General features: G+C 50.3%; 1 protein-coding gene across 1 annotated transcript; it reads right to left on the bottom strand.

Annotated features, from left to right (window-relative positions):
• Positions 1 to 311: 311 nt before the first annotated feature.
• OVOL1 (ovo like transcriptional repressor 1) lies at positions 312 to 10,137 on the bottom strand. Its single transcript, XM_056853612.1, has 4 exons — positions 10,038 to 10,137; positions 3,535 to 3,725; positions 2,144 to 2,330; positions 312 to 613 (listed from the first exon to the last, which is right to left on the bottom strand). Exons 1-4 carry the CDS (start codon positions 10,135 to 10,137, stop codon positions 312 to 314), a joined length of 780 nt encoding a protein of 259 aa, XP_056709590.1.
• Positions 10,138 to 21,117: the final 10,980 nt, after the last annotated feature.

Raw genomic sequence — 21,117 nt, 5'->3', positions numbered from 1 at the left:
CGAAATACACCTCCCAGCTTCTCACTCAAACCTACTCGCCTACCCTTGGTCACCTCCAATTTCTGCATCTAACTTTAAAAGTTCACCACTAGTACTTGGCTCTGTTTTGGTTCAGCTTGTCCTCAGAGCTGGATCAACAGTGGTATCTTTGTCTTCCATATCTCCACATACAATCTCAAAAATATTGTCTCTCCTCTGCTTGGATAAAAGTCTGAGAATCCCTGAGCGAAAAGAAGGGTTGACTTTGCTCGGAGATGCCAGTAGACTGCCGGGGAGGGCAGACCCCTTCTATGCTCCACTCAGGGGCAGTGTCAAAGGCAAGAGTCGCCCTGCAGCAGAGAGGGTGGCGGGGTGGTGCCGTGGAGCAGGGTAGACGATTTGCGCGAAGCCTTGCGCAGCAGCGGACTATCTGGATGGCGCTCCTGCAAATGGCGCATGTGACCCTCCTGGCTGTCAGCAGTCGATCCGCAATCCTCGCACACGTACAGCTTGGCGCGGCGCTCCTTGTAGGCATAACTTTGCTGCACCCCATGGATCTTCTTCAGGTGGGACTCAAGGGAACAGCGTTGAGTGAAGGCCTTGTCACAGAGTTCACACTTGTAGGGACGCACACCTGCACCAAGAAAGGTGGAGAGGGGATTAGCTTCAGTCTGAAGGGGAGAAGTATGCTCCTGCAGATAGTTACAGAGCTCTTCCTATCTATACACCCATTCACATTTTTATCCCTCTTTTCTTCCAGATAACTCAGAATGGCATAGGGTTGCCAGGCCAACTGGCAGGAAGGTGGCAGACAGTGCCTCCAGTGATGGTGCCAGTTCTGGGGAATACCCAGAAGCGATGGTGGTAGTTCTAGGAATCGCCAGAAACTCTATGGTAGCATTGGTTTTACCATAGAGTTTCAGGTGATTCCTAGAGCATTGTTGCTTCTGGGTATTCCCTGGAAGGGACGTCATCACAAGGACAATACAGGTGATTAATTTTTTTTAATTTATTTTTGTTTCTCCCCCACGATGACTCCACGTGGCAATGGGGATTGGGAACTTGGAGTGGGGGATCCCCTGTCTGAAACCGGGAGCTTGGCAGCCCTAGATAGTTCTCCATTTGATCCTCAAAACAAAGCTGGAGAGTGAGTGGCTAAAAGTCACTCCGTCAGCTACAGTACATGACCAAGGACTTAAACAGGCTTGTCGTTTTCCTTCCTGCAACAGGTAAAACCCTACCCTTGGCCCCAATCCCCCACTTTTGAGAAACTGATGAACAGGAGAAAAAAATTGCAGGAAAATGTCCTCGGTATTGATACTCCAGGAATTTCCTCATATCCTTATGGTCTTTACTACAGAGATTAGGGGAAATTCCTAGAGGTCACCTGGATGTGACATAGGGTTGCCAGGAAGAGCCTGGCAACAAGCAGGAGGGCTGGGGGCAGGACATGGTGGGGGTGCGGTGTCAGAAGCTCGATGACATCACTTCCAGGGAAATCCATGGAGTTTTTAATTGATTCCTAGACTTACTGCCCTTGCTTCAGGTTTTCCCCAGAAGTGACATCATCATGCTCACACCACCAGTGAGTTTTTAAAAAATTACCCCCACACACACACACACACACACACTGCGGCTTTGTGTGGTAGCAGGCAACAGAAGCTCAGGCCAGGTGATCCCCACCAAGGGGCTCAGCAGCCCTAAAGGGACATCACATAATCCCAGAATCCACCCTCCCCAGGCACTGCCCTCAAAATCTCCCAGCGTTTGCCAAGGCAGTGCTGGCAACCCTAGACTGAACCCGAATCTTCCCTATCAGTCCAATCCAGTGATCCCAAAAGTGGTGCTCATGGCATCTACTGATGTGTTTCCTGGTGCTAACTTGTTTCTTGTTTCACAAGAGCCCAGGAGGTATCAGCTGTGTGTCAGCAGGCAGCTAACAGAACCACAAGCCACGGATAAGCCTCTTCTCCTTGAATTAGTCTGATCTATTAAAAGCTATCTCCACATCGTGTGGTGGCGAGTCCTACAAGTCAACTGGAAGTACTTCTTATCCTCCGTCCAGAGCCTGCCTGCTGCCAATCAACCCTCCTCCAAGTTCTAAAGTTACAGAGAGGCACGCCTCCTCTCCTCCTCAGCACCCACAAACTCCCGAGAAGCTCACCCGTATGCGTCCGGACGTGGCGCTTGAGGTCAAAGGTGTCATTGAAGCCTTTATTGCAATAGGGGCAGAGGTGCCGCTTCACCTGGCTGTGGCACTTCAGGTGGCGGTTCAACATCCGCTGGTAGGAGAATCCTTTCTGGCAAATGGGGCAACAGAACTGCTCACCCGGCCCTTCGCCCTGGGTCACCTGCAAAAGAAGGTAGGGCTTGCTGTCAGAAAGGAAGATACCTTATATCTCATGCTGGGTGCTTTTGACAAAGTCCGCATTGCTTTATAAAGACCCTGGTGTGGAACAAACGTCCTGTGCCGTGAAAACCACAGGCAATTTCTCTGCATTCCTCTCTGTTCCTGTAATACCTCCCAACCTGCAGAAATATGATTCTTGGGATCATGGCATCCATATGGAAGAAAAGCCATATGGGTCAGGGGACTGGAGTGGGGAAGGATAACGGGATGAAAGAGACTCCTCAGCAGCGCTGTTCTTGAGGAAGAGGAGGGAGCTGTGGCTCAGTGGTAGAGCATCTGCTTGCCATGTGGAAGGTCCCACATTCAGTCCCCGGCATCTCCAGTTAAAGGGGTTAGGCAAGTAGGTGATGTTGTGAAAGACCTCCACCTGAGACCCTGGAGAGCCACTGCCAGTCTGACAATGCTGACTTAGATGGACCAGTGATGTGATTCATAAAAGGCAACTTCATGTGTTCAAGAGGAAGGAAGGGACAATTTCACCCCCTTGTCCTTCCTTACTCCAGCCTCCCCAACCCATATGGCTCGTAGTCTGTATGTATCCCCTGTCCCTGGGAGTGGTCTTTCCAGGGATGGAGAGGGCTGCAGGAACACATGAACCTGCCTTATACTGATTCATTCCTTTGGTCCATCAAAGTCAGCATTGTCTACTCAGACTGGCACCGGCTCTTCAGGGTTTCAGGCAGAGGTCTTTCACATCACCTACTTGCCTAGTCCCCTTAACTAGAGATGGACCTGGGACCTTCTGTATGCCAAGCAGATGCTCTCCCACAGTCCCTTCCCCATCAATGAACCAAGAACAGAGAGGAATGCAGGAAAACTTCGTGAACTGTCTGCATGCTGTGGCATGATGCACACCATCATTGTTAACCCATCACAGCTCCTGTCCTGCAGGCCCATAAAGGTTCCCACATTACCCATCATCACCATCTCTTCCCATATCATATCAAGCAATCTGATACCAAGTCGGACCATTCAGTTCCCTAGCTTGGAACTGTCAATTTGTAGTAACAGCTCTCCATAGCCTCATGTGGGGAGCTTTCCCACCTTGGACACTGGAGGAGCGCGAGGTTGAACTCTGGGATCTCCTTCGTGCAAAGTTCTACATTGAAGTATGGAACTTCTCCCCTCATGGTGTCAGTTCTTACCTTGATCTTGGGGCGCAAGAATCCAGGTTCTCCATCCTGGGGTATTCCATTGGGGACCTGGGCCATACAATGGGGCTGCGTTGCCAGGTAGCTGGAGTCTCGTATTGTCATGTCCAGGGGCATTGAGTACGAAGGGGGTTCCGCAACGGAAGGCTCCAGATCTTTCCACAGGGCATACCCGCCCAGCGAGACTAAAGGGGAAAGACAGGAAATATCAACATATTGCTAAAAATTGGGGTGGGGGGGATGTCACCCCTTCCCTAAAAACAATGCGCTGCATGTGTGAACAAAAGAGGTGGTTAAGGAATTTAATGTCTTGATTGACAGTTCTAAACTGTTCTCATGTGGGGATTGGTAGTAACCCCAGGCTAATTAGTCTGGAATAAGAGAAAGCAATCTTAAAAACCTGTTAAGCTGAACGGCTGGGGGAATTGTTAACAGCCTCGTCACCACCACAGACTTCACCACACAACCATCTTCCGGATTATATTTATTACGTGAAGCTGGCTACTTGATCATGGAATCACTGTTGGGCATTTATAAGTGATTCCTGTCCTTTCGTGTATTGTGTGGTGACTTGGTTTCAGCCTTCCCACCCACCCTCCCCAATAACCCACTTGGAATCGCTCTTGGGAGAATTTGTGCGCTGAATTTGTGGGAGGGGCTGTGGCTCAGTGGTAGAGCATATGCTTGGCATGCAGAAGGTCCCAGGTTCAATCCCCGGCATCTCCAGTGAAAGGGACTAGGCAAGTAGGTGATGTGAAATACCTCTGCCTGAGACCCTGGAGAGCCGCTGCCGGTCTGAGTAGACAATACTGACTTTGATGGATCAAGGGTCTGACTCAGTATAAGGCAGCTTCATGTGTTCGTGTGACAAGTCGCAGCTGATTTAGGGTGACCCCACAGGGGTTTCGGTGCAAGAGATGAGCAGAGGTGGTTTGAAATTGCCTGCCTCTGCGAAGTGGCCATGGTATTCCTTAGTGGTCTCCCAACCAAATACTGGCCAGGGCTGACCCTGCTTAGCCAGCAAGCTCTGGCAAGATCAGTCTAGTCAGGGCTATAGCTCTTAAATAATAAAAAATAGCCTTCAAAAGAACTCTGCAAGCCTAAATGAAGCTTGATTTGAGCTGAGCTTAAGCTGCAGAATAGCCTCTAAGGATGGTGTGGTACCCAAGAAAGTTACCATCCTTTTGACTAAGAAGCTAGTCCTCATGACTGGGACTCTGGATAGAATCATTGAGAAGCTCCCCTCCCTATGTACCCCCCCCCCGATGCTCGGACTTCTAGCACTATCACCCCCACAGATGCTCAGTCTTCAAGCACCATCACTCCCACCACCTCCCAAAGCCAACTTCAACAGCGAGTAAACAGCTCAGAACCGGTTAACCGGGATGTTATTGGAAAGTCCAACCCAGCCAAGAGAGTTAATTAAGTGTTTCCGGCCCGGCGCCACAACTCCAGCTCCCTGTCACCAGCCTCAGGGGGGTGGAGTGGGTGGGGGGGGGATGTTGCAATCACCCTCCAACCAATTTCGGGAGCATCATGTAGACTTCCCGTTCTCTCTGGCTCCGTTGCAAACAGCAAGGACACCTCAGCATTAAACAGAGCCCCGGTGGGGTTCCCGTGTATCAAGAAACTTGGGAGTGGAGTCATGCCCTGTGGGACCACTCATGCCAGACCCACTGGTAAAGGGCTAACAAATGGCTAGTAAAAGGCTGTATAGTAATATAAGTACTGCAGCACTGTAAGGCTGTATAGTACTAGATTATAGTAATGGTTAGTAAAAGGCTGTCGAGCAATAAGAAGCAGTTTTAAAAGAAAGTTTTTCAGGAATGAAGTCTGGAAAATCCACTTGGTTCAAATGAAAAGTGCATCTCTCGGTGTCAAAAACCTTTCCTCGCACGGAAGCGGTGTTATGTTTCATACAGATTCATATCAAAAAGCCTGGAGTGAATTGGCAAATTGTTTAAAGCCTGTCGAATATGTCGTTTTTTAAAAGTAAAATTAAAAGGAGTATGAAGTATTTTATGATGAAATATGGCAGTTTGGAAGGAGCGAGCGCTGGAGCTTCAACCTCTCTGAAAGCCATAATTTCTGCTCCCAAAGCCCTGTCTTTTGATCTCAGCCATGTGAAAACTGGCATCAGCATGCTCTGCACATGCTCAGAGGCATTCTCATTACCATATGGCACGTTCCAGTTCACATTAAGCCATGCCCGGAAGTTCTACTCTTCACGTTTGGGGAGAGGAGAAGGGATCTCTTTGGAAACCCTGGAGAACAAGATCTCAGCTGTATTACTGCCCTCCATGTCGGATTGGACTCCCAGTACAACAAGCCATTTCCCCAATCGTGGCATCTCCATACCAGAAAGGGCATCACCTGCCTGCCATGAAGCTGTTAAACGTACAGGAATAGTTCCCCCTCAAAATTCAATGCCAAGCATTGCCCATCAACTCCGTTTGTACACCAGCTGATAACTTCACCTCTCAATAAGTTCACTGCAGGTGACTTCCAGCTTAGAACTCATGTTGTTGACTGCTCTGCGACCTGCCTCAAGACACAAGCAACCCTCCTGGTTCAATGCACTGCCTCCCATGCTTTCTAAGAAAGGTTGGGGCAAGATCTCAGAACCAAGGATGCAGAGGCGCTGCGACTTCGGTCGCAAGAACTCAGCTTCAGAACTCGTTTACAGCTTACCCAAAACAGGTCAGGAAAAGAAAGCTTCAGATGACACGCAGAGCTCCTCTCTCATCATCGCCAGTTACCACACACATGGATTAAGGCAGGTATCGGGCCATCTGTTTTCATTAGCTGCAAAATGCCCATCACAAGGGTGGGGGGTTTGGAACCCTTGCGCTCCCCCGAGGGATCCCAGCCAGTCTGACCAAACCTCACCATGGCAGAAGAGAAGGGCAAGTTTCACCCTCACCGAAACAGAGGGTGAAAACGCACAGTTGCTTTAGCCTCCTTTATTCCGTTTCAGCCAGGATCGAACGCATGCGTTTTCGCCAAATGTGCGTTCAATCCTGGCTGAAACGGGGAATAAAGGAGGCTAAAGCGACCATGCGTTTTCCCCTAGACTCTCCAAGCACAGAGACAGGATTTGCCCCAGAGGAGTTAATGCCAGCCATTCACTTGTACGGGAGCAAGGTGAATTCAGGAGGCTGTCAAAGGCACCCCCTGCCTCTGCACAGCCTGCTGTTCTGTTGCACGCTAGCATAATCAACATATATCAGGAGGGTGAGTCAGAGGCCTGGTTCACGCATGCCGAAGACCGAGGTGGTAAAGGGGACATTAGAGGATTTCCATCTTTCACAGAAAAGCCTTCATGAAATTAAGAAACGAGAACCACGGAGAATAAGTTTCTATCCCCATCTCTGCCATCTGTGCTGGTTTTCTGCTTGCAGGGAGTTCTTAACACAGGGGGGGCCTTCCAAACTGCGATCCTTTCTCTGCAGTCCGAAGCAGTACAGTCAACTGGACCGTCCATTCCCATCCCTTTCTCTTGCATGTGTGAATAGGGTTGCCAGGTCCCTCTTCACCACCGGCAGGAGTTTTTTAGGGCGGAGCCTGAAGAAGGCGGGGTTTGGGGAAGGGAGCAACTTCAACTCCATAGAGTCCAATTGCCAAAGCAGCCATTTTCTCCAGGCGAACTGATCTCTATCAGCTGGAGATTGGTTGTAATGGCAGGAGATCTCCAGCTATTACCTGGTGGCTGGCAACCCTATGTGTGAACCAGGCAGCAGCCAACCTCAGTGGTTGGAAGTGGTGCTGTAGAAAATACCAGGCCAACAATCTGCATGTCAGTTTCATAGAGGGGGAGGAGAAGGTGGACCAGCCTGTGCTTCCCTTTGGGGCTGAGGAGAAGAGAGGGAAGATTAAGAGGAAGTGAAGGAACGTGAGGACCAGGAGGAGAATCAAAGCCCTCATAACAAGTGGACTCAGGAAATCCAGGCCCTTCTCCCTCTGGCAGCCCGGCCACTGAATCCCTGGCCGCTCTGCCTGGAGAAGAATTGCCTGTTTCCCTTTCGTTAGCTGCGCCTCAGTTTCCCCACATGCACTTCCCTGCCCAGCTCTCATTACAATGAAATTAAAAGGTCTGCTATTTTAATACCGGTTGGCAGCCGAGGGAGAGGGGCCGGTCGTTCTCTCCCCAGGTCAGCAGATTGGAATCTGCGGCGGAAAACAGCGCCAGGCTTCCAGCGTGATTAATTAGAAGCTAATTACAGACTCCCCAGATCAGCCTTATGATGCTTGCCAAGTGAGACGGGGAGCTTTACAAGCTGGGCGCAGAGCGTCCTCCCCATCTCCTCGGGCTCTGTCTCCAAGACCTTCCTGGGGAGCCTGGTGCTGCGGAAAGCCTGGTGCCGCTGGCTCGGGAGAACCTCTAGCATCACTGAGCACTCATCCAAACCCCCTGCTCTTAGACCAAGGTCCTGAAGAGTGAAACCATAAAACTTAAATAAGACCCGTATCTTTTAAAAAAAGGCCTCCCTTCAACTCTCCTCTGCAGCCTCGAAAAAACAAGCAACAAAATAAGCACGTTGAGGGTCAGAGTCCTCATAGAGGAGCTGAACCTTCTGCTCTGAAGTTGCTCGAGAAAACGTGGGCCGTTTATTCAAACATGGCATAGCCCGTTTTAGCCTAAGTTGGGACACAGAAGGGTGTTGCAAAAGGATGTGTACTGAGGAGTCCACTGACGGAAGAGGGCAGGGACATCGCCGGCCTGAAAAAGGGATCCTTAGCAGTCGGCCCACCAAAACCATTGTAAAGGGGCAATTAAATCTTGAGTGCATAAAGGTTCTACGTAACTTGAGACTAACCAGAGAATCCAAATAGGAAGATGACTCTTAGCCAAAAGGCCCAGGGCGAGCAGAGAGCAGGCAGTCTACCTTTGAATCCCTGAGGTCAAACAAGTTCTGGGGCCTTCAGAACCTTTTGGGGAGCTTTCCCAGAAACACTGGACAGGCCACTGATGGAAACAGGATGCCAGCCTATATGGACCTCGACCTGATCTGGCAAGCCTCTTCTTATGCTCAGAGAAGAAAAAGGCTTCTCTTTGCTGTTCCTTGGAGCAAAGGATGTCAGTGGCAAAGATTGACATGAAGATCATGTTGGGAACACAGTGTCTTAGTTCTGTCTCTTCTCTATTAGGGGGTGCAGTGCCTAGTAATTAGAGAAGGTGGAAACCCCAGTTCCTGGCTTGCCCCATGTCTTCAGGGCTCTGTGGCTGTATGGGAAGCAGTGCCTGTTAGTTACAGCAAGAAGGCTGTTTTAGGAACAGCAGCTAGAACAAGGCTACGTGACCTAGCACACCTCTTCTCAGAGCAAGGCACAATCTGGTGTGTTACAAATGGGGTGTGAAGGGCCAAACACAAGGTCACAGGAAAGGCTTCTGGTGCGTTAGCGGCAGAACTGCCACCTTAGCAGAGCCTTCCGATAGCTGCCTGGCAGGCAGAAATCCAACAGATTTAGCACCCCATCAGTCTGAACCTGTTGAATTTCTGCCTGCACGCAGACAGATCACGATGGGTGTTAGTCTGTCAACAGCAGTAGAAAAGCAGTAGAAAAGAGCAAGGTGCTACTGGACTCCTGCTCTTTTCTACTGCCAGCCCGCAGTTATTAAAAGGCCAATATTCGTAGCATAGATTAATTGTTTCTGTTGACCGCGGCATCAACACAACAGACACCGCTGCCTTGAGCCCGGACTGCTTCGCTGGGAGTAGCTACCAGCAGTTCTTCGGCCGTCCTCAACGCCTTGACTCGGGAGGAGGAAACGCCGTTTCTTTCCGAGGAAACGGGGCTATTAGGATTGCGCTGCGCCTGTGGCCAGAGCCACAATACCTAAATCCTTCCCCGGAGGGGCCGGTTTGGCTGAGCGCCTTCTTGCAACCCTTCTTGCAGAGAAAGCCCCCCCTCCCCCAGGAACCACTTCCCAACCCATCCACCAAACTGCCTGGAGTTTAAACATTACAGGGGGTGGGGTGGGGTGGGGGGAAGAGAGATTGCCCCTATCTGCCCCTTCCCAGCATTCTTGTGGGAAACAATAGGCCTCCCCCCCCCAACCAGGCGAAGCGTGCAGGTGCGATTAGCAAAAAGTTAATTAAGGGAGGAAGGGTGGTGCTCTCCCTCTCTCTGCCTTCAGGGGGATTCAGAGGAGACGTCGTCGCCTCCCCCCTCCCTCCTGACCTCCCAGTTCCCTCCAGGAAATGAGAGTGGGAACCTTGAGGACCCTACCTGACCCAGGAAGGCCGGCACACGCGGCACTCCCCGCCGCCCTCCCAGAACGGCCGTTACGCGTCACCCCCCCCCCAATCGCCCGGCCACCTTTTGGAAAGAAATCAACCCCTCTTTCCGAACCCCTCGCCCCCAAGGCGCTTTTAAACACGGGTTGGACCCGAGAGCCGACCGGCGCGACTCCCGTTTTATTCTAACGCCGCCGCGGCGGTTGCAAACCCGGCTCTCCCGCCCCCCCCCCCCCCAACCCGGCCCAGGCGACTCACCTGGGACGTAAATCTCTCCCCTTTCTTCATCTGGGAGCTCGCTCCAGTTCCTCTTGCCGGTGGAAACGCACGCCTTTTTCACGAGGAAAGCTCTGGGCATCGTCAAGGCGCGGAGGTTTCCCGTCCGAAAAGTTCGACCCGGGTCTCCCCCTGCCTTCCCACGCGCTCGACTTTCCTTTCTCCCAAGGGGGGCGGGATGGTCCGGCTCGGCCGGCCGCTCTTCAAAGGCGTCCCGCGGATGGAACGTTGAGATCAAAGGCCCGCCGCCCTTCCCAAGCGGGTCAGTTTCACCTGGCCGGGAGCCGCCGGGCCGCGGAGGGCTTCTTCCCCCCCGGGGATCAAGGTACGCGGGGCCAGGTGGGAGAGGGAGGCGAGCCGGGGATCCCCTCGCGGTTCGCCGCTCTTCCTTCCCGGATCCCTCCCGGCGTTCCCCTCCGACGCGGCTCTGGTGGGGGAGACGGGCTGGCTCCGGAGCTCCCGATCCGGAGAGACGAGTTCGTTGTCGCCTGAGCAGGAGGAAAAGCCGCCTTGGCCCTAATTAGATCAGCTGCGTGGGGAGGAGGTGGAAGGGGTGTGTGGTGGGGATGGCGCATGCGTTTGGAAATAACGGTGTCTTGCCCTCTCTCTCTTTCCAAACCGGTGTGTTACCTGGTTGCCAAACCGGTTTGTGAGGGTTAGGAGGAGGAGACGGTGTTTCTAACACCCACGGTTTCTGCAGTGGCTTTTGTGTTATTGTTTTGGCGGCCCCTCTTTTTTTCCTGCTTTCTGGGGGGGGGGTGTTACTTTTTCCCTTAAAAAAAAAAACTTTAGAAAACTTTTTTTTCAAAAGCCTCAACAAATGACAAGAAATCAAAGTATGAAAACAACGTTTTCACGATCCTAACGAGTCCATGAAAAAAGTTCTGAAAGATACAAACTAAATACCAGGAGGAAAAGGCGCACAAATCTCCCACCCCCCGCACACCCTCCCAGGGCTGGTGCTGCCATTAGGCGAACCAGGCGGTCGCCTAGGGCGCAGACCTCAGAGGGGGGACAATTTTTTTTAAAAAAATTAGCAGTTTCAAGTTTTGCGTTGTTTTTTTAATTATTTTTTCTACAAGACATTTGTTTTTGAAAATTGGTTTGCAATGCGGGGGTAGGGGCAAGTAGTTAGCCTCGCCTAGGGCGCGAAAAGGAGCCTGGCACTGGCCCTGCCCCCACCCCGACTCTTTCTGTCTTTCTGACAGCAAATCGCAAAGAAACACTTAACCCCCCCCCCGCAGTACAACTCCGGACCGCGGCCGCGTGGTGAGAACCCAACCCCCGAGTTGGGATCCCAGGCCGGTTTCCTGGGCCTCTCGAAGACTTCTGTCCCACCCACAGGCGACCAAGCCTCGACCAGATCCGCCGACCGCGCTCGGCCTCCGCCCAGCTTACACCTGGTGGAGAAGTTTTGTCCTCCCCCCCCCCCCGTCCCTAGCCTGGGAGGCGGCCCACTGAGTGTCTTGGGCAAGAGTGACGTGTGTCTTGCGGCTGGCCACCGTTAAAAGATAGCAGAGGGACCGCCCGCTGAGCCGTTGCTTTCCTTTCTTACAACAGCAGAATTGCACCTTTTGATCAACAACAGCATTCATCGGACACGATGCCTTTTTTTAAAAAAGTGCCAATGGCCACCAGTCGTCCCCCCCCCCCCCGTAGATAGCCACTGGCTATTGGTGGGCCTCCACTAACCTCCAGGAGCAGGGATTTGGAGGGTTCCGCCCTCCATAGGCTATAGCAGAAGAGGGGAATCGCTGCTGCCCCCTCTTAAGAAAAGGGTCCTTAATTTTTTTTTTTTAATGATGTGGCTGGATACAAGCCATTATCTGGTCTTCCTTGCAACAAACCTGTAAAGTACGGTAGGTGTAAAGAGTGGTCTGAGAGTGGGAAGCTGCGGCTTGCTTAAGCTAAGGTTCCAAGCGATGGCGAGAATGGATCTGGGGGCATTCCGGTTTTGTCTCCATTTCCCCCTCTAAATGTGCACTAAAGGCTTCTATTGTTCATTTGCTGCTCCCCCCCCCTCCAAAAAAGATTCCAGTACTCAGTACCGGTTTTCATTTTTTAAAAAGCCTTCTGCAGACATCATGCAAGATCTTTTGTAGGATTGTTGGGACCCTGATCCCTTCTCCCCCACCCCCCTTTAAGGGATCTAAATCCGTGCGCACTGCAGCTTGAGCCCCGTGGGCAAGTAAAAAATGGCTAGGATCTGGCGACACCTATTTATCAGCATTTCCAAAACAAGAGGAAGGGAATGGGTTGTTTTTGTGGGTGGGGGAAAAAGGCAGGGTGGGGCATTCCTTCATTCTCCCCACCCCCCACCCTCTCCCTACCTGGAATGAGAAGCTTTGCAAATACAGAGAACAAAGCAGAAGCAAACAGCAAACAATGGGGGTGGGGGAGAAGCAGGCAGGGAGTTCAGATGCACTGACCCCACGCCAAGCAGTGGCATGGGGTGTGGGGGGGTGAAGTTTGCCCCCCCCCGGGAGTCCAGCTGATCAATGTGGCCAAGGCTCAAAGAAATCCTTCCTGTCTGTGGCAGAACTCCCTGAGTCGGTTCCCTGCCATGAAGGGGCTGTGCCCCTAGGTGTGAAGTAATATTGATGGTAATACAGGACTCTAATGCTCCCAACAGGGTTCATCACACCGTCCTCCAAAGAGTGCTGAGTGAAGCTGAATTTCGGGTTCACGTAAGTTGGCTGGCTGCAGAACAACCTTTATTTGAGAAGAAAAAGTATTCCTTGCCTTTTTAAACAAAGATTCCCAGGTGGCTAAGAACAAGGAGATAAAAATACGGCAAAAACCATGAACGTGTATCTCTAATAACAATAAAATGGATAAGTGCAAACAATAACAGTGAATAAAAACAGCACAATAATAGCAACAAGAAAGTATTATTTTCAAATACCTTAAAACACATTTGCGGTCACCGAGTAGGGGCGAACTGAGACTTGCAATGGGTAAAAATGCATAGAATTGGGCTGGCAAAAAGAACCTAAAGAAGAGCCCTTCAGGAACAGACCAGTGCTCCAACTAGTCCAAATGGTTGGAAGGATCCTCCAGGGATTACTTACTCCAAAGAAGACCCCCTGAGTTTAGTGAGATTGCCATAAGATTCTATGGCTTTCCATTCTGCCTATTGGTGCTTCTTGGAAGGTTGGGGTTAGTTTTCATTCAAAGATGCATCGACAGGTACTTTGCTGTCCCACTTCTATATATGTTTCCTTGCAAGTAACTCCCAGGAGTTGAAAGGGGTTTACTTACTTACCAAAAATTGTGCATAGGATTGAAACGTGGAAAAAACTTTGCCCTCCCATGCCTAAGAACTAGGATTTGATGTGGCCAAGGTCTGTCGCCATTGGACCCTGTGTGTCAGGATAGGGTTGCCAGGTCCCTCTTTGCCACCGGCGGGAGATTTTTTGGGGGGGCCCTTCCAAACTGTGATCCTTTCTCTGCAGTCTGAAGCGATACAGTCAACTGGACCGTCCATTCCCGACGCTTTCTCTTGCATGTGTGAATAGGGTTTCCAGGTCCCTCTTCACCACTGGTGGGAGTTTTTGGGATGGAGCCTGAGGAGGGCAGGGTTTGGGGAGGGGCTTCAATGCCATAGAGGCCAATTGCCAAAGCGGCCATTTTCTCCAGGTGAACTGATCTGTATCAGCTGGAGATCAGTTGTAACAGCAGGAGACCTCCAGCTTGTACCTGGAGGTTGGCAACCCTAGGTCAGGAGCCTAGCTGTCCTAGCAGCATTTTCTTGGAGGGGAGCATGTTGGGTGTGGCTCAGAGGGGGCTTTTGCTATTACAATTCCCACCCACCCACCCCCAAGCCAATCACATGGGCAGTTGTTGTTGGATTTGTCTAGCAGTGGAGCCTTCATGTCTGATAGGAAGGGTGCGTAGGAGGGCTGGTGCAACTCTGGCCTGTGCAATCTCCCTTTCTGTTACAATGCCTCTTGTAAGCAGCCAAAGGCGCGGCTTGGCACTTATGTTGCCTTCGGCATCTGACTGGGCGAGCTGGCTTGAGTCTGCGGGCACATGGCTCTCATTTGCAATGTGGGGCTGGACTAGATGCTCTTCTGGTTTCTTCCAACTGTACTGTTACGTTTGGATTCGATGTTTAACTTCTGGAGCAAGATGTATTGGTGCAAAAAGTGCTAGGGGCAGTCTCACTTACCTAGAACCTCTTCCTTCTCGTCTAAGATGTGGGTTTTGATGATGCAATGGCACTTTGCACATGTTTTGTGGCATACTCTGATTCGATTATATTTAAGAACATTAAAAAAAAGCCTTGCTGGATCAGGCCAGTGGTCCATCTAGTCCAGCATAATATTTCACATCGTAGCCAACCACTTGATCCGGAGAGCCGACAAACAGAGCATAGAGGCCAAGGCCTTCCTCCTAGCACAAGTATTCAGATGTTTACTTCCTCTCAATATGGGGGCTCCCTTGAGTCTCTGTGGCTAGTAGCCATTAGACCTTTCCTCTGTGAAACAGTCTAGCTCCTTCTTAGAGTTTCTGGCCATCACTATATCCACTGGCAGTGAATTCCACAATTTCACTTGTTGAGTAAAAACAAGTGTTTTATTTTGCCCATCAACTTCATTGGGTGTCCCCAAGTTCTGAAATATTGGAAGAGAGAGAAAAAGGTCTCTGTGCACTTTCTCTCTTACGCATAATGTTATGAACCTCTATCAAGTCCCCCTTTAGACAACTCTTTTCTAAAGCCCCAGACTCTTCAGCCTTTCCTCACAGGAAAGATGTTCCAACCACTTAAGAACATAAGCACATAAGAACATAAGAAAGGCCCTGCTGGATCAGACCAAGGCCCATCAAGTCCAGCAGTCTGTTCACACAGGGGCCAACCAGGTGCCTCTAGGAAACCACAAACAAGACGACTGCAGCAGCACCATCCTGCCTGTGTTCCACAGCACCTAACATAATAGGCATGCTCCTCTGATACTAGAGAGACTAGGCATGCAGCATGACTAGTATCCATTTTAACTAATGGATTTAGTATCCATTTTAACTTAATCATCTTGGTTGTCTTCTTCTGTATTTCCCCCCAGCTTTGCAATATTCTTTTTGAGATACAACAACCAGACCTGTACACAGTGTTCCAAATGAGGCCACACCATAGATCTATACATCTGTCTGGCTGTTTTATTTTCAGTCCTTTTCCTAATAATCCCCAGTATTGTCTTTTCACTGCTGCCACACAGTGAGTTGACATTTTCATTGAGATGGCCACTACAACCCCCCAGATCTCTTTCAATATCTTTGTCGGCCAATTCAGACCCCGTCAACATACATTTAAAGTTAGGATTTCTCTTCCAATGTGCATCACCTTCTTCTTATATGCACGGACTTTCATTTGCCATGTTGTTGCCTGCTCCTTCAATTTAGAGAGATCCTCCCATAAATCTTTACAATCTGCCTTGGTTTTCACCGGTCTGAATAATTTAGCATCATCAGCTTACCCTCAATTCCAGATAGTTTGTGAACAAATAAAATAGTACCGGTCCCAAGGCCAATCCTTGTAGGACACCGCTGCACACTTCCCTCCACTAACAGAACTGTGAATTTATCCCTACTCTCTGCTTCTTGTCATTTAACTAATTGGTAATCAATCCAAAGACCTGTTTTCTTAGCTTACATCTGCTAAGCTTACTCAGAAGTCTTTGGTGAGGTACCTTGTCAGGATTTGGGTGTTAAAAAAAAAGTTTTGGGAGGTGAACTGAGTTGATGTAATTCACAGTGGGTAGCCATGTTAGTCTGTCTGCAGTAGTAGAAAAGGGAAAGAGTCCAGTAGCACCTTAAAGACTAACAAAAATATTTTCTGGTAGAGTATGAGCTTTCGTGAGCCACAGCTCACTTCTTCAGTTGATGTAGCGCAGTAACTAACAGAGTCATCCTCAGCAGAGGTACACTCTTCTAAACCCATTAATCTCAGTGGATTTAGGATGGTATAATTTGGGATTGAACAGTAAGGGTCTCAGCTGCACAGGAGCAAGCTCTAGTTTCTTCTCTACCTTGAGTTCACTAGGCTACCTTAGGCAGGCCACTATCCCCTTGGCCATCCACCTACAATATGGTGGTGGAAACTGCAGTAAAGTCACAGCTGACTTATGGCAACCCCATAGGGTTTTCAAGGGAAGAGGCATACAGAAGTGGTTTGCCATTGCCTGCCGGTCAAGGTCCACCTACAATATGGGGATGACAATATTGACCTACTTTTCAGGATTGTTGTAAAGATGACGGAGACAATCTACCCCCCCCCCCAAAAAAAGAAGGCTACATGGGAGAAGAAAGGGGGTGGCTGGTGCGGAGGTCATCTTCCCTTTAGATGTCTTGAGGGTCTGATGTCCCACAACATTTGAGATCAAGAGGGCATTGAAACGAGAAGCAAGAAATTACCTTATTCCATTCAGAGCACTGGACTCCCTATCCCCAGGGCTGCCAATCTTCCTTTCTTTCCTCTGTGCAGCCGTCTTGGTTTGCATACATGCATCATCAACTGTCACAACAACCCTGTGAAGTAGATTAAGTTAACAGTGAGTGACTGACCGAGGTCACCCAAGGAGCTTCATGGCCAAGTGGGGATTTGAACCCACCACTCTTTAGACCGAAGCTCTAACCCAGGGGTGTCAAAGATAAGGTCCAGGGGCTGGATCCGGTACTTTGAGCGTTGTTATCTGGCCCACAAGCTGAGGGAGCCTGTTGCGGGCTACTACACATGGCCCAGCCCGACCAAATGATATTTATGTCCTATCCGGCCCTCGTAACAAATGAGTTCAACACCCCTGCTCTAACCAATCTGCCGCAGTGCCTGGGCCACTAGTTTCCAGCAATTTGTCCTGCAAACACCTCTACAATGCCCCTTGTCTGGTCTTGTAGTGCTACTCATGTAAGCTTATGGGGTGGGGGGTGGGTGCTGCTTAGAGTGTGGGTGGCCCATCCTCTTTCAAGAAAGGTTCCCCTTGAAGGTCTCTCTGCTTCTTGCCCAGCTTGTCAGCTTCCCAGAGGCATTTGGCTGCTTGCCTTCGGAGACAAAAGACCAGGACAAGATGTGCCTTCTGGTGCGATCCTGATCCAGCCAGGCAATTCGTATGATAATTTCCAGCTCTGATGATTCCAGCGGAGTAACATGATCATTCATGGCGCTTGCTGCTGCTGTGTGTTTTCAAAAGGGCTTTGTCATTGCCTTTGGGTAGACCGCTGATCCTGCTGGAAGGGCGGGGTGCTCTTTCGCTCTCTTCCCATTTGCTCCCGAGAAGGTGCGTGCCTGGATTCTTTGAGGTGAGCATTTGGGCAAGGTCAGGCCCAGGTGTGTGGTGCCGGCCTCCCAGAAATGACAGGGCCCTTTTGCAAACAACTGCCTCAAAGTGCCCCAGGGAATGGGGTGGGGTGCGGGGGAGAACTATGCTGTTGTTTCTCCAGGTTGCGGCATGGAGGATCCTTCTGGAGGCGGGAGGGAGAGCATATTCCAGCGGTAAATCAGCTGGGCGGGTGGCGTGAGGTGGAAATTCAGGCCCTTCCTGCGAGGGTTTGCAAGTCCTGGTGCCTTCGAAACAACAGTTGCCGACTTTTTTTTTTAAGATTGGGCGTGGAGCATGGGGCCCTATCCTTCCTAGGACAGGAGGAGGAGACTGAGAATCTCCCCAAGGGTTATGGAGATCTTTGTCCCTTCCAGGAGAGAGCCGGGTTAATTTCCCTCCTCTGCTGCAGATGAAGATGTGCGGCCTTTGTCAAGGTGCTGTTGCTCACCAGTGGTGCTCTCTTGGGGAACAGAAGTCCTCTACCTCTGGAGAACTGTGGAGGTGGCAAAATGCAAAGATTTGTCAACCCCGTTGCACTTTAAGAGAATGCAGCCTTCAGTTGTAGTAGAATAGAAAAGGCGTGAGGACTCAAGGGATTATGAGACAAGGTTGGGAGAGTACAACATGTGGTTTAGAATCATAGAGCTGGAAGGGACCACCAGGGTCATCTAGTCCAACCCTCTGCACAATGCAGGAAATTCACAACTACTTCCCCCCCCAACACCCCCAGTGACCCCTACTCCATGGCCAAAAGATGGCCAAGATGCCCTCCCTCTCATCATCTGCTTAAGGTCATAGAGTCAGCATTGGAAAGCTACTTAGGTTATCTCAATGATATAATCATTTTTAAAAATTGTGGCATCCAGAGAATAGCAGGGGGGTGGGACAAACGGGACTCTTCCATTTCCCCTCTCCATGGTTCTCTAATTTCTCAGTGGCTTGAGCAGGCCAGTATCCCCCCCCCCACACACACACCAATTGACCCCACTTTTCCTGACTGTCATCTGTTCATAGTTTTTAGTGTTCTTGGACCATATTCAGTCCCCATCCAACCAGTTTTGGGTTTGTTTGTTTTTTAAAGTTCTGCATACCTACAAAGCCTCCCCACCCCAGTAGGCAGAGAGATCCCCACCTTATCTGCAGGTGGCCTGGTTTTGCTGTTTTTTTATTGCACTGTTTCGGGCCAGCCAGTTTATTGTTAGATAAAGCGATAACCATAATTACAGTATGTGTTTAGTGTTTTTTTCCCTAAGTGTTCAAAGTATGTCCTCCATTTTTTCCACGATCCTTCCAAGAACTGGACAAGTTAGGTAAAGGTAAAGGTCCCCTGTGCAAGCACAGGGTCATTCCTGACCCATGGGGTGACGTCACATCCTGACGTTTACTAGGCAGACTTAGTTTACAGGGTGGTTTGCCAGTGCCTGCCCCAGTCATCTTCCCTTTACCCCCAGCAAGCTGGGTACTCATTTGACCAACCTCCGAAGGATGGAAGGCTGAGTCAACCATGAGCCGGCTACCTGAAACCGACTTCCGTCGGGATTGAACTCAGGTCGTGAGCAGAGCTTTGACTGCAGTACTGCACCTTACCACTCTGCGCCGCGGGGCTCCTCCTGGACAAGTTAGGCTAGCATTATTAAATCCGCACTACAAATGGAGAACTGGAACTGAAAGAGAATCCTATGTCTAAAGCGGGGGTTCCCAACGAGTTGCCCATGGGCACCGTGGTGCCTGCTGACACCTTTTCTGGCTCCCTCCAAATGTCTTTAGAAAGTGGGTGGGGCCAGATGGGACTTTTGCCCAGCATGGCTTCTGAAGGGGGCATTGGACATTTGATTGACTGTGCAGATTTTTTAAAATGTTGGTTGGGCAGCAGCTGCCACGACAGCTCAAGAATCTTCACTGTCTGAATGGAGGTAAACTGTGGCAGCCAGTAGCTGGCTGGGCACCACCGGCTGCAGCAGCCACTGTGCGGCAGCCGTTATGTGGCTGCGCCCACCATGTTTAGGGCCTCAGGCTGCCACCTTTTAGAAGGCACAAATATGGCCAATCTAGGGAAGAGCTCCACCCAGAGCCCGGTCTCCTGGGGCCAAGGCCTTCACCTTCTATGTACTTGCCCCAAAGCTGAGGGAGAAGAGCAAGGTGGGGATCTAAAAGGGGATTAGAGACATTCACGGATTCGGGTTGCCAACAGTCCTGGAGAAAAATGTCCCATGGGATGTTATTTACCACCATGCCATGAAAAGCTTCAGCTGCCCATTTCCACACACTAAGAGACTGTTAGAGGGACATTTGTTTCTTGGGCTGTTGGCAACCCAGAATCAGTAGCTGTTAGCCGTGAATTTGCATCATTTACTACTGGATCCTTTTGAATAGTGATAATGGGTTCTGAACCCGGGACCTCCTGCATGCAAAATAGATGCTCTACCACTGAACCACAGTGCCTCCCTCTGTGCCCATCTTTTAGTCCTTACCAGACTACGTGGTTGGCCAACGTGTGAAACAGGATGCTGGACTAGCTGGACCGCTGGTCCAATCTAGCTCTTGTAATTCTTATGTTGTAAGCTGAGCCAAGCAGGGAGAGAGGGGAAGGGAGCAAGAAATGCCAAGCAGGGTAATGGCTTTTGAAAGCTCACCCATGTGCCATCCCCATTTGTTTCCTTGATGACGAGAACGACTCGGATAACCTCGGGTGAGATTGGAGAGAATCCCAACACGATATGGATTGACTCAGTAAAGGAAGCCACAGCCTTTAGTGGTGTTGTGGTTAAGAACTGTGGTTTGGAGCGGTGGAGTCTGATTTGGAGAACCGGGTTTGATTCCCCACTCCTCCACATGAGCGGCGGAGGCTAATCTGGTGAACTGGATTTGTTTCCCCACTCCTACACATGAAGCCAGCTGGGTGACCTTGGGCTAGCCACAACTCTCTCAGCCCCATGTACCTCACAGGGTGTCTGTTGTGGGGAGGGGAAGGGTAGGAGATTGTAAGTCCGTTTGATTCTTCCTTAAGTGGGAGAGAAAGTCGGCATATAAAAACCAACTCTTCTTCTTCTTAGCAAGACCCAAGCAAGGCTGTTAATGATAAGACATTCATTTATCGGGTCACCGTAAGTCAGAAGCGGCTAGATGGCACAAAGCTAGGGTTGCCAGCTGGAGTTTGGGGATGGAGCCTGAGAAGGGCAGAGATTGGGGGAAGGGAGAGACTTCAATGGGGTATAATGCCATAGAGTCCACCTTCCAAAGTGGCCATTTTCTTCAGGTGAATTGATCTCTGTTGCCTGGAGATCAGTTGTAATAGCGGGAGATCTTCAACCACTACCTGGAGGTTGCCAACCCTACGCATAGCACACACTCTGATTTCACTCAAAGTCATCCAGCCATGTGGGAAACAATAAGTAATAAGTACAGCATCAGAACATGGCCTTTCTCCTGTTCATTATAAGAAAAATCCTTCAATTGGCAACTGGCCAGAAGGGGGGGGGACCCCGTCATAACAGTGTAAATCTGACTAGTGGATGAGTAGGAAGCAGGACTCCTAGGTTTGGCCCCTGCCTGGGGGGAGTAGAGGAATAGAACTGTAGTGGTTACAGCAAAGCTGGAAAACAAAACTGGAGTAACTGCCTAAGACAGCATTGTCAGCGAGAATCTTGACATGTCCCCATTCCAAGGGCCTTTTATTGGCGAGGAATCTGATGAAGCGGGCTTTATCCTATAAAATCTCATGCTCCAGCAAATGTGTCATTCTTCCAGGT

Source organism: Euleptes europaea, chromosome 7 (genome assembly GCF_029931775.1).
Source record: "Euleptes europaea isolate rEulEur1 chromosome 7, rEulEur1.hap1, whole genome shotgun sequence".
Classification (NCBI taxonomy): domain Eukaryota; kingdom Metazoa; phylum Chordata; class Lepidosauria; order Squamata; family Sphaerodactylidae; genus Euleptes; species Euleptes europaea.
Note: the sequence above shows the minus strand (reverse complement) of the source record. Positions and strands in the feature narration are given on the sequence as shown.

Coding starts and splice junctions, on each gene's coding strand:
- OVOL1 (XM_056853612.1), bottom strand. CDS start 10,137: ATGCCCAGAGCTTTCCTCGTGAAAAAGGCGTGCGTTTCCACCGGCAAG. Junction 3,726..10,037: donor GGGAGAGATTTACGTCCCAG/GTGAGTCGCCTG, acceptor TTTCCCCTTTAG/TCTCGCTGGGCGGGTATGCC. Junction 614..2,143: donor CCACGTCCGGACGCATACGG/GTGAGCTTCTCG, acceptor TTCTTGGTGCAG/GTGTGCGTCCCTACAAGTGT.